At 46.2% G+C, this 13,627-nt stretch overlaps 1 protein-coding gene across 2 annotated transcripts in view; it reads left to right on the forward strand.

Annotated features, from left to right (window-relative positions):
* The first annotated feature begins 283 nt into the window (after window positions 1–283).
* The window catches only part of DCX (doublecortin), a 42,881-nt gene continuing 29,537 nt past the window's right edge, over window positions 284–13,627 (forward strand). For both annotated transcript variants that reach the window (XM_074202880.1, XM_074202881.1), the window contains exons 1-2: window positions 284–647; window positions 10,629–10,969. In XM_074202880.1, coding sequence (XP_074058981.1) covers window positions 284–647; window positions 10,629–10,969 — 705 coding nt within the window. The remainder of the gene's footprint in view (window positions 648–10,628; window positions 10,970–13,627) is intronic.

A 13,627-nucleotide genomic window follows, 5' to 3' on the forward strand; every position in this document is an offset into this window, starting at 1 on the left:
TTGATATGAGCCACTTGCCAGGAAGGCTGGGAATGCGAGCAGCTTCTCTCTCCTTGAAGTATTGTCCAAGGGGATCCCTGTCCCCCTCCTCAAAGAGCTCCCGAAAGACCAAAGGAGAAGAGCAAGGAAGGGACCACAGGCAAAGATCTCTTCAGAGACTTGAATCCTGGCTCTGACTAACATTTGTACTCTTTCCTTGCTTATCTTTTTTTTGACTTTCCCTTCCCCTTTCTTCCTCACCCACCCACTCTATCCTCCTTAGGTCTTGGAGGCCCACCACAATATGGAACTGGATTTTGGACACTTTGACGAAAGAGATAAGGCATCCAGGAACATGCGAGGGTCCCGGCTGAATGGGCTTCCCAGCCCTACCCACAGTGCCCACTGCAGCTTCTATCGGACCCGGACCTTGCAGGCTCTGAGCAATGAAAAGAAGGCCAAGAAGGTCCGCTTCTACCGTAATGGAGACCGCTACTTCAAGGGCATCGTATATGCCGTGTCCACTGACCGCTTCCGCAGCTTCGACGCCTTGCTGGCTGACCTGACCCGTTCTCTGTCCGACAATATCAATCTCCCCCAGGGAGTGCGTTACATCTATACCATCGATGGGGGCCGAAAGATCGGGAGCATGGATGAGCTGGAGGAAGGTAACTCAACTGACTGGGGAAATTATAGCAAAAGATCAGATGATTCAAGACCTAGAGCTGGAAGGGAACTTTGGGGTCATCTAGTCCATCTCCCCCATTTTACAGAGAAGGAAAGTGAGGCTCAAAGAGGGGGAGGGACGTTTTAAGGTCACACAGTCATTAAGTAGCAAAGCTATGTTTGGAACTGAAGTCCTTTGACTCCAGTATTCTTACTAAGTTGGGTCATGGCATTTGGTGGGAAATGATCCTCAGGACTGAGGTTCTATTTCTTCAGAAGAAGATGGGGAAATCTGAGTGGTCAAATGGAAGGCCTGTCTGCCAATCAATGTCATAGGCATCAATGGCATTCAGTTCATGCCTGCAGCCTAGACTGGGGTTCTTAACCATTTGAGCTGTCCAGTAATGGGATGGACTGCTTCAGGAGTTAGAGAGCTGGCTCTTGTCACTGGAAGTCTTTAAACAGAAGCTAGATGACCATTCATAGAGGATGCCATAAACATTACCACTTCGGGCATGGATTGGTCTCAATGACATCTAAGATCCTTTCCAGCTCTGCAGTTCCAGAGTTCTTTGGGAGAGTAGGTGGTGGGGATAATACATGTGAACCACAAAAGCCTTGGTATCACCCTTAACTCCAATGGGATGCCATTTTGTAAGTTATAGCTCAATGGAAACAATTCCTTGGATGAGTTATCAAAGGTTCACACTCTCAGAGAAGGGGGTCGCTGCTCATCCTCAGTGCTTCTGAGATCTCAGTGATGCAAGTACTTCCTCCACTGGTGCAGATCTCACCCCTGCCATGCCTTCTCATCCTATGGGACTCTTGTTCAGGTACTCTCAGATTTTTCCATAGGAGACTCATCCAATATCTTGGAACCCTGACAGTGGGACTTTTAGCATTCCGTGGGTAGCAGGGCCATTCTTAATATGGCTATCATTTATTTCTCATTCTGGTTATGTGGCCTGTTCATCTCCCTTTTCAGCCATATATCTCTTTGAGGATGTCTTTTGTGTGGTTTTTTTGGGGTGTCATTTGTTACTGGTTGCAAGTTGCTATCCATTAACTCACTCCTCCCATCAAGTGTCTCTTTATTGCATTTTGAGTGACCCATCATTCTGAGTCTTTAGAGATCGTGGGGGTGTTCTGTGGTTTCTAGAAGCAGCCATATGGCATCTCTGGAAGATTGTTGGTACTAAAAAAAGGATTTTTGGTTTTAGGGCAAAGCTTGGGCTCATGGAAAGTGTTCTGTAACTCCCCAATTGTAACTGATCTCCCTCTTCCTCCACCACTGCATATTTGCAGGGCCAGTCCCAGTACCCGCTCACTTAGAGAATACAAAAAGCCCCCTCAGGGTGTGTCCCTGAAGCTGATGTGCTATATACGGTCTGGAGAAATGCCTGGCATTTCCTTAAGTCAGCTCCCCAACTAAGATAGGAACTGATGCACCTGACCTCCACCAGCTGAATTCCCCTTGGAATTTGGGGCTTTGCCCAGCACAGTTGATGGCTCTGGACAGCTTGCATTTCTGACTAGCTAATACATCCCAGGCAGCCCCACCCACCCAACAGAGAATGGGGAACCACTGGCTCTACCTTTGAATAAAACTTGCTTGGTTTGAAAGTTTTCTTTGTGACAATTTGAGGAAATTATTCAATCCAACAATCAATCAATGAGTGTCTATTAATCATCTAGAGTGTGCCAGACAATAAATATTCTTAGCCCTGGATCTACAAGACAAAGAAGGAACTAAGCTATACTCACAAGGATCTTGTTTTCTAATGGGAAGTCCATCTCTTAGCATGCAGAGAGCATCAACAGAAAGTGAATAAATTAAAATATATAGGAAATAGTGAAAAACAAGGGACTCGAGAGGAAGACTGTTAGCATTTGGGGGACCCGGAAAAACTTCATTTGGAAGACTTATCAGTGCCTTAAAGACAAGAACTCTATAGGGCCAGGTTGGGTAGGAGTTTAAAACTAAACAGTTTCTCTTTAATCCCAGAGGCAAAAGAAAACCACTGGAGTGTTTCCTGTCCAGATTTGCCCTTAAGGAAAATCATTTTGGCTGTTAGTAGGATGGAATAGACTAGAAGGAGACTTAGAGAGAAGTGGTGTGGACCTAAACTAAGGAGGCAGCTATATGAACAGAGAGAAGGGGTTGGATGCAAGAGGCTTTGTGAAGGGAGAAGGGGCAAGATTAGAAGAAAACTGATTACATATGTGAGGGGAGAAAAAGTGAGGCAGGGTAATGCTGAGGTTATGAGCCTGAGACACTGGGAAGATGGTTATGCCTTTAACAAAAATAGGCAAGTTTAGAAGAGAGGAGGGCAGGAAGACAACGAATGCTGCTTTAGAGACAGTGAGTTTAACTTGTCCCTGGGACATCCGGTTCAAAACGTCTAATGGGCATTTGGTGTCAGGAGACTGGAGTTCAAGGGAGAGATGGGGATGAAATGTCAAGGTATATCTGGGAGACATCTGCAGAAAAATGGTAGCTAAACCCATGGCAGTCGCGGTTAGCAGAAGAGAAAATGTAGAGGGAGAAGAGAAGAGAGGACATGACAAAAACCATGGCAACGAACCCACGGGTAGAGAGCATGCTGTGGATGATGAGCCATCAAAGGAAACTGATGAGGAGCTTCATCTGACGAAGAGGCTGATAGGTCAAAGGTGGGGACTGAGAAAAGATGCTCAGATTTGCCAATTAAGAAATCATTGGTAACTTTGGAGAGAACACTTTCAGTTGAGTGAAAGCCAGATTCCTGAGGGCTGAAGAATCAGTGAGAGGGGACGAAGTGTATACAGACACCTTTTTTTTTCAAGCAGATTAATTGGGAAATGGAGGAGAGCTATAGTATGAGAGCTTAAAGGGATGTCAGTATAGTGAAGGTATATTTAAGGAAGGAAGAGGCTGGGGCATATTTGAAAGGCCTGGGGGAGGAAACAGTCGCTAGGGAGAGGTTGCAGATTTAGGGCAAGAGATGAGTGAGGATGCAATCTGCTAGAAGAGAAGGAAAATGGAGGTATTCAAGGCATATAGAAGTTTGTCTTGGTGAGACTTGGTGTGTCTCTTTGTCAGAGACTGGGGGGAAAGGAAGAAAAATAGGGAGACAAATTCAAGGGATTTGGAGATGAGAATGGCAAAAGAAGAACCTCACAGCAAATGGTCTCCCCTTTTTTCTATAAAGAGATGAGGTCCTCAGCTAAGAGAGGAAAGAGGAGGTAGTATAAGGGCTTGAGGAAGAAAGAGAAGGCTTAGAATAGATTTTGCAGGATGTCAGATAAGGAATCAACTAAGTAGACATAAAGGATTACCTTGCTGGAGTGAGGGCCCAGGTGAGGTTGGACAACAACCTAAAGTTGGATTTTGTAATGGGCACAGTAAGGTTGGGGGACTACCTCCAACTTCCTTCAGTAACTTCAGTAGGTGTCGAGAAGGCTACTGGTAGGAGTGATTCAGGACTGAGGTGTAGCAGAAGGATGGAATAGGACAAGAGGGTGAGAGATTTAAGAGTAGAGGACTGGGGCGGCTAGGTGGCGTAGTGGATAAAGCACCGGCCTTGGAGTCAGGAGTACCTGGGTTCAAATCCAGTCTCAGACACTTAATAATTACCTAGCCATGTGGCCTTGGGTAAGCCACTTAACCCCATTGCCTTGCAAAAACCTAAAAAACAAAAGAGTAGAGGACTTAAGTGCCTGCTAGGTACAGACTATTGTGTCCTTACATGGGCATACAAAGGTAGAAAATGATAGAAAATGATAGACCTTGCCCTCAAGAAGCTTCCAGTCTACTAGGAAGGTATGGACCTAGATAAAATAAATACAATGAGAGAAGTAGAAAGCACGATGCAATGGGACAATTGGAGGAGGGGAGCTATCAGGGAAGGCTTCATGGAGGAGGTAGCTCCTGGGCTGAATGCCTTCAACAAACAAAGCAAGGGACAGGGGAAGGAGGCGTCTATTCTAAGCCTAGTGGACAGTGTGACTAATGGACAGGACAAGATTAGGGAATCAAGCACAGTAAAACTTGCCTCAAATGTAAAAGAAATCGTAGGGAATAGTGGAAGAGAAGAATGAAAAGGCAGCTGGGAACTCCATTAGAGAGGGCCTTGAGTGACAGAGCAAGAAGTATGGACTTTACTCAGTAGACAAGTGAAGGGTTTTTGAGCCAAGGGGTAATGTGATCAGAGCTCTAGCTTTCAAAGATTTGGTGAGGGTGAGGATGGGGCAGTAGTAATAAGGAGACTTCTTCTAATTCTGCTTTATCAATATGCCTTCTTTTTATCAGTCTTCCTTTTAAGCCAGGACTACACTCTAACTCATCACTTTATCCAGATAGACTTCAAGGGGAAACTCCCAACCAGTGGGGTGAATGGAACTGATTTTCTGTGGGGAAACAATGGAGGTCCTGGGGATTTCCAAAAAGCCACCGGGGCCCAGGCTAGTATCTTCCAATAGAAAGAAGCTCATTTGGCCAACTTTCAGAGGACCCCAGAACCTCCCTAGGCCTCTCTTGGGCCTAGGATTTAAGGCTGAAGTCCTGACTTCCCCTAGGTGACCAGCAGCAGAGTCAGTGACTGTGTGAAGGGAATGACCATCAAAGGATAGGGACCATCATTGTGAAGAGTATGGCATAAACCCAGGGCCTCCCCATGACAGCAATGGATGATGGCTACAAGCTGCCCATCAGGGTGACTCAGTAATGAGCCCATCAGAATGACTCAGTAATAATCTGTCTCTGTGACTCCATCCATTCCATACCAGGGTACTCCATTCTTCAATGTGCCAGTTGAGGTCTTTGGGAGACTCCTTTGCTTGGAAGGGTGGCACTGAAGGAAGGTTAACATTGGCATCAGGGCTGTATAGTTCCATTAATTGGAAGAAGCATCTCTTTTGTGAAAATGCCCTGCTCAGGAACCAAACAGAGCCTTGGAGTGGTAGAAAGGTAGAAATGAACAAGCATAATTCAGGGTGGATAATTGATGATTAATGCCAGTATGAAAAGGTTCTTGGTCCCTTGGGTCTACTATGGTATACCATATTGGATTCCTTCTCTATTCCCCTACTCCTAGTTGCTGTGGGGCCTCCTGAAGAGTCCCTTGGTTTCATATGAATCTAATTATGGTTGAATTGGGTTTGTTCAATGATTTGCCAATACCCATAGCCATTGTTGAGCAAAGCTACTCACCTTGGGCACATGAGTGGTTCATTCATCTGCTAAAACATGGAATGACCCCAAGTCAATGGTGCCCTAATACCTAAGTCTTCTATTATCAAAGAAAAAACCATTAGAGACCACTAGGATGCTTGAGTTAGAGACAAAGACAGTGTTCTTTCTCTTCTATTCCATTGGGGATTTTGAAAGTCACTGAAATTTGTATAATTTTAAGGTTCATGCTGTAGTTGTCCTGACAACACCTTGTATAAGGGCATGCAAATGCTAACAGTGAGGGCCAGTAAGGGTGAGGTGGAGACTGGGGAGAGATACATCTGGCAGGAACCTGACTTGGGGATGTCGATAGGCTTTTCAGAGCTTTGATGTGTAGGATATGTCAGATTTGGAAAGGTGGACCTCAGAGATTCTTTCCTAGTTTCATCCAATTGAATCCTTTCTTCTTAAAACTCTGTTGAGCAGAACTACTGTACTGAATAATCCACTCTTCTGGGCTGAGCCAGGTTGTGCCTCTTTCTAGGAGCCAAGGTCATGAGACAACCTCTTTGCTGAACACTGGAGATACAGAGGCACAAAATGGTCCCTGTCCTCAAAAATCTTCCATTCTACTGATTAAAGTTCTTAGCCTTTCCTAAAGTCCCCTCCCCAGCCCCCAGGACAAGTCACACTGAATTTATACTTACCTGCTGAACACCTCCACCTATATATCTCACCTACAACCCAGACTCAATAGTTCCACCAAGCTCATTTCCCCTGATACCTGGCCCTCCTCCATACTTGCCTATTTCTGTCACCACCACTACCTTGACATTAACCCAGAAACAAAACCTCAGTCATCTTTGATTCTCCTTTTCCCCTACATTCAATCAGCCACCAATCCAAGTGATCCCCCCCACACACATCTCTCAAACCTGTCTACTCTCCATTCCCAGTCACCACTCTGGGACAGACCCTCATACCTTTCCTGTTATAGTGGTCTCCTGGTTGGTCTCCCTGCCTCTATCCTCTCTGCACTCCAGTCCATCCTCCAATCAGCTAGCAAAATAGTCTCCTAAGGTACAAATCTGACCACATCACCCTCCTTCCCCCACTCCATCCACACACGTTAAATGCCAGTAATTCTTCCTTGTTTCTCTCCTTCGCTTAACATTCCAGTTCTCCCCGCCACAGCCTGGCTCCACCCAACCTCTCACCCTTATTTTACTTCCCTTCACACACTCTATATTAAAACCAAACCAGACCATTCACTGTCCCCCTCATTCGCCCTCCTTCCTCACACCATTTCAGTTCCATAAGCTTGTGATTGCTCCCTGTTGAAATTCCTCTCTGCCTCCCTGGCTCAGCTTAGGAGCTACTTCTTCCGTGAGGGCTTTCCTGGCTGCCCTCTCCCCCAGCTGAAAGTGATTGCTCCCTCCCTAAATGTTCATAAAGCACCCTGCTTGGACCCTGGCTTTATCTTCATTACATATTCTCTTGTATGGTAGTTATTTGCAGATTTGCTGTACTCCCCATCCCATTAGATTGTAATCTCCTCGTAGGCAGGGACTGGAAAGTTTTCCTGGCTTTGTAGCTCTAGGCCACAGCATAGGGTCTAATAAATAAAAGGTGGCCATTAGGTGCTTATCACTGAATTGCAGTAACTTGAAACCCTGGCATGCCTTTTGGCCAGTGGTCTCTTCTATAGTCTCCCTTCTGAAGCGTTCCTCAGAGCCAAAGAATCAGATGCAGGATCCCCAACAGGTCATTTGGCTGCTCACTGCCTCCAAAATGAGAATCATTAAGGCAGCTGTGAGATTAGAAGGAGGTAATTGAAAGGAAAGCCCTTTGGAAGCACAGCCTGGCATCCTAGTGATGCTGTTGTCAATCATTTTGCTAATCCTAGCCAATGGATCAATAACAGGGCCTCGCCATGGAGCCACTGCTCCATGTGCATTTGTGGCAATGAGGGGGGTGAGAGAGGATCCCTCCAGCACTGGGTGTGGGCACTGGGACTGACCCATCAGGTAGGGTCTAGATGGTGCACAAGCATGTGGGGCTACATTTGCCCTGGTGTGCCACATTCACATAACTGTCTAGCTAGGGCAGCACTGATTGCCCCCACAATTCCTGGGGACATTGATTCATATCCCTTCCTATCACTCCTTGGTTCCAGATGAAGAAGGTCCAATACACCCAATACACAAGGTGGCTTCCATCTGCTACCAATAGACACCTGGGAAGTATATGTGGGGAATGAAGATGATCATTTAATAAAAGGGTCAGATACATAGGTCTATGGGTATATATGGGTCCTTATGTGTTGTGACTAATGGAATTGCCAAACCTCAGAGATAGAAGGAACCTTCAGAAGGAATTCTATGCCAAGAGATGACCCCCTCCAAACCTACCCCCAACACACACACACACACAGACACACACACACACACACACACACACACACACACACACACACACACACACACACACACACACACCTCTTTTTGTCCGAGTCAGGCATCCCCAGGGCCGAAAGCCAATCCTCAAGTGTCTTCATCTCCTGCCCGCCCTCCTTCAGACCGTTCCAACTTGTCAGCCTCCTGACTTATTAGATGAACTTAGACATCCTTGAAGTAAAGGCAGGTTGGCCTGAAAATGGCCCCTGCCCACCCCACCCCCAACCCCTGACTCATCTTCCTCTCTCCTAGTTCACTTTGGGGCTCTGTTTAACAACCTCCTCCCCAGGAGCCCATTCCTTGCTAGCTATGGCCGGAAAGGAAACAGCTGTGGAAAGGTGTGTAACTTGCTTTCTAAGGCCAGGGGAATGCCATGCCTGCACAAGGAGCTCAAGCTGGGGGGCCCACTTTGGTCCAGATTAGATGGCCACTCCCCCAGCCTGAGCCAAAACTAAGGGAGGGCTCTTCAGGTGGGCAGTTATGCCTCCTTCCTGTAGCCCCTCTGGCAGAACACCTCCTAAAGACTCCCCTAGTGAGGGGAGTTACATTCTTTCCAAGGGCTGGGCCAAGAGGGGAAGGAGAAACAGCCCAAGTGGGGGCAAGTGCCCAAGACAAGCTTGGCCTCCTGCCTGGTTTTGCCCAATCCCACTAAAAGTGGCCAGCTCCACTTGTAGCAGCAGCAGCTGCTGCTGCCCTTGTAGTTTCTGAGTGGGTTTAAGGTTCTGAGACCTGGGGTGGGAGGTTCTCTCCATATGTATAGGTCAGTTCCAAGGGTCCCAGGCCCAAGGCAGATGATCAGGTGCCCCTTCTAATGAGACCTGAACAACAGTTAAATGAGCAGCTTTCCATCCCCAGCTCCTAGGTACCAGGCAGGCTCCCCAAAGTATAGTCAATATGTATGCCCTAAAGACCATGAAAGGGAGCAGAAGTGAGGAAAGAAGATAAGGGTTCAGAGGATGGTATTCACCTGGTCCCCACCCAGACTCTCCTCCAACACCCCCCCCACAGGAAGGGACCTAAGGTCCCACAGTCTTTGATCCAGGATTCACATCTAGTTCCTCTGCCTCTCGATTTAGGATCCTTCCAACTGCACCACCCACAAAGGACCAGGCAGAAGAATCAGGGCCCCAGTCGAGTGGCTTTGTCCCCTGGATTTTAATGCCAATGGCTTTGAGCTAAATCCAGATAGTTTGGTTAATATCTAGGGAGAAGCCCATTCTGGTCTTTGCAGATGCCATCTGGTTCAGGAACACTGGGTGGGCTGATCCAATAAAATAATGAGTAGAAGTAAAAGGCTTGACTGGTTCTTATCCTTATTTGAATCCACGGGCACTTCTTAGGGCAGAGTCACATGACCTTGGGGTGAGAGATTAGCATCATCCTGGGGAATGGAAGCCTCTGGAGGGTAGGGATTCTGCTTTTGTCTTTGTAGCCCCAGAGCCTGGAACAGAACCTTGTATCCACTAGGCACTTTGCAAACCAGAAGCAAGAAGGACAAAACAGACTCAGTGCAACGGGCCAAGGAATCTCATGACTAGGGAAGGGTTAATCTATGTCTTATTACACCCCAAACTGAAATACTATAGGATAAACATATCTATCTATATCTACATGTCTAGAGTGCCTATCATGTGCCAGCACTTTACAAATACGTTCCCTTTGGATCCTCACAAAAACCTGCAAAGGAGTGCTCTTACTATTATACCAGTTTTTAAGTTGAGGAAACTGAGGTAATTAGAGTTTGCACAGGGACACACAGTTAGCAAGTGTTTGAAGACAAATTTAAACTAAGGTCTTGCTGATTCCAGATTCAGAGCTCTATTCACCACAACCCCCCCCCCAGCTGTCTCTGCTTCTGGCAATGGTAGGTGAGGTGCCTTCTTCCTTCCCTCTCTCTCTCTTCTCTCCATTCTTTCCTTATCCTTCCTCTCTCCATCCCCTCCTCCCTCTTTTCCTCCATTCCTTCCTTCTCTCCTAATGTCTTTGCTCTCACTTCTCTCGTCTTTCCCTGCATCTTTATCTCCCTCCCTTCATCCTTCCCTCATTCCCTCCTTCCTTTATTCCCTCCATCCCTATCTCACTCCATTCATCCCTCTCTTTCCTTCCTCCTCTTCACTCCTTCTCTCACTTCCTCCATCTCTTCTTCTCCCCCTCTCCCATCCCTACTGGGTCATTTTTTTTGGCCACACTTGAACTACATTTGGTTGGTGACTTTTGACAAGTAAACTGCTAAGACCTCCACCAACAAACTTGCTCTTAAGGCTATGGGACACCTTTTAGACCAAGTCAACTTGGGCTCTGCAAGGTCTGACCCCAAGACCACACCCATTTTTTGGTGTCTCAGGCTTCGTTTGACCCCCTGGTTTTCCCTCTAGGTGAAAGCTATGTGTGCTCCTCAGACAATTTCTTCAAGAAGGTGGAGTATGCTAAGAATGCCAACCCTAACTGGTCGGTCAACGTGAAGACTTCGGCCAATCTTAAAGCTCCTCAGTCCCTGGCCAGCAGCCACAGTGCCCAGGCCCGGGAGAATAAGGACTTTGTTCGGCCCAAGCTGGTCACCATCATCCGCAGTGGGGTGAAGCCCCGCAAGGCCGTGCGGGTGCTCTTGAACAAGAAGACAGCCCACTCCTTTGAGCAAGTCCTCACTGACATCACTGAAGCTATCAAATTGGAGACAGGAGTGGTTAAAAAGCTGTATACTCTGGATGGGAAGCAGGTAAGTGCTTGGTTGACAAGTACCCTTTCCCCAAGGGAACCACAGTATATACTTTCCATCACCTGAGACCCAGAGAGGCTCAGTGGCTTGCCCAAAATGCTGCCCCAGGTCATATCTGGGAGTCTCTCTGTGTCCCTCCATCTTGTCTGGATACCCTATACCCCTATTCTGCAGGACCAGTCATTACTTGTACAAATGTCCATGCCTGCCCTCAGCCATTGGGTCACTTTGGAAAAAGCACAGGCTTGGATTCAAAGGATTGGGTTTGAATTCTGGCTCTGGTGATTTCCTGCCTTTGGAATAGAAGGCAGGACACTTCACATCTCCCTGAATCACTGAATTTGAGTGTGGAAAGGGATCTCAGCACTCATCTAGCCTAGTTCATACTTGAAAGGAATCCATTTGTATTTAATCTAAGTTTGTCAGTGAGTTTCCTATGCATCCACATTGGTCTTTTCAAATGAATCCTCTTTTTTTCCTCCTTAGGATAATTTCCTGTTGTTTGTTCAGAATTCCATTCTAGTATCACTCCTTTCCCCCCTAGCTGCTTTCCTCTGAAGAATGTTACTTTATGGAATGTCACCCATCCTTCCTCTGAACTCTAAAATCTGATTTCAAAAAGGAAGGGGCCTGTCAGATTACATAGAGGCTTCCTCTCTTCTATCACATATTCTAGGATCAAATGTTCACTCCTCCCCACGTTCCCATCATTTCCATCCTTGCCCCCAGTTCATCCCTGTGGATGAGGATCAGCTCTAGAGTAGAATTTGCCTTTATTAGTTCCTCTGCTTTCTGAAGGACAAAATTATCCCTAGGGCAAGTCAAAAAATGATGAGCTGTTCTGCTTTTGGCAGAGAGAGCTCTAGCAGATGTCTGGATAATTTAAGTGTCCCCTCACACCTCACTCCTACACCTACAGTCTGTGCCAGCCTCATGATCTGTTTCCTTCATTAATTTCCTCTTTCTGTCCCGGTGGTCTGTAGTACACTCCAATGTTTATACCTGCTATGAAATTCACCCAAATACTCTAACCTCCCATTCTTGGATTTCTCCACATAAGTGTACCTCCTTAATTTATAGTACTACTCCAGCCCCCTTTTCCAACCTGTTTCTTTTGAATAAGGCACATCCATCTAGAGTCATCGTCTAACCATAGGTTTCATTCTTCCAAGTCTTAGGGGGTCCCTAGGAGATAAAATATCCTCCCTTGCATTAGAAGCTCTGGTTCCTTTTGTTTGGTGAATAAACTTTGAGCATCTGTGGATAAAAACTTGGAGGCATAGGTTCAGTTCTTGGGTTTTAGCTCCTGTGAATTTGTGGGGGTCTGAAGTAGTCATCTTCTTTTTTGTGACTATACTCTCAAACTTTAGAGATTTATACAGACAGGTTTCTCCCTCTCTCATCCTTTTTAGATTAAAGCCTCTTTGATTAGACTTCTGAAAATAGTCTTGCCAGCCTCTGAAGGGTGTATTTTATCCCTGACAGGCATCTATCACCCCTTTATCATAAGCCATGATTCAGAAATCTAAAGGCAATTCTCAGATACTACCTTCTTAACCAACTGTTCACTTCCCAAATCCATTTTTCTCTTTTGACATCCCTTGCCTTTAATAGACAAAGAAACATATAGCCCATTCCATGCCCCAATTGTCATCATCACTGGAAATACTTTTTAAAATTCTTTCTTGCAGTGTCATTTGTACCAATATGGATCACCCAAAGTGGGTAGTTGTCATCTAGCATGTTAAGTCTTGAGAGTTTCTTTGTCATGTCTTGGATCCATGTCTCAGGAAGACAACAGACCTCTCTAATATTGTTATCAAGTCAACACACAGCTGCCTCAGTACCCTTGAGCAGCAGAGACTCACCAACTTTTATTACTCTTTTCTTCTTCCTCTGCCTCTTTCACAGTGACCTGTATTAGTTTCTGAGGCTCTATTCAAGGAAGGACAAGCATCTCCTTCTTTCTCAGAGCATATGACTCCTTCCTCTTTAGGAAGAACCTGAGATCTACCTTAAAGCTCTCCCTTGACCTCTGTATACCACTCTTCTCTACTCAATCACCCTGAAAAGTGCCATCTCCCCTTATCCACCTCAGATCACTTCTTTTTCCATTGAACTTTTAGATCTGTCTCCTTTAAGAGCCCTAACAACCTGGAACATGGACAGATTTTCCTACTTCCTTCATCTTCTTCAAAAGGGAGATGAGCCTACACTCAGAACATGAAGGACAGTCTCAAGACATCAGTTTCCTGAAGTGTACAATGGGCATGGGAGCAGAGGTGGGCTAGGTGGCCTCTATGGTCCTTGCCAATTGTTCCTGCCTCTAGATCCCTGCCATTTAGGGTATTCACCTAAGCTAAAATGGAGAAGTTGTCATTCAATGGTGATGCAGGAGGGGCCAGAACCCCTGCCTCCCTTGTATTTGATCTGACCAAACAAATAAATCTGACTTCATTTCTGACTTGCAAGAAAAAGGGGAAGCATTGAGGGCCTAAAATGGAAGTGCCAATAGTGTTGCCATCTGTCATTCTAAGAAGTAAGGGCTCCCTATGCTGATGGCTATGCTCCTCAGATAAACCCCCAAATCACCTTCATGAGGTAATTGAGTCTCCTTCCTTTCAAAACAGGGACCTGGATTGAGAGGGGGCTCTTTCA

The sequence above is a fragment of the Macrotis lagotis genome, chromosome X, assembly GCF_037893015.1.
Source record: "Macrotis lagotis isolate mMagLag1 chromosome X, bilby.v1.9.chrom.fasta, whole genome shotgun sequence".
Taxonomy (NCBI): domain Eukaryota; kingdom Metazoa; phylum Chordata; class Mammalia; order Peramelemorphia; family Peramelidae; genus Macrotis; species Macrotis lagotis.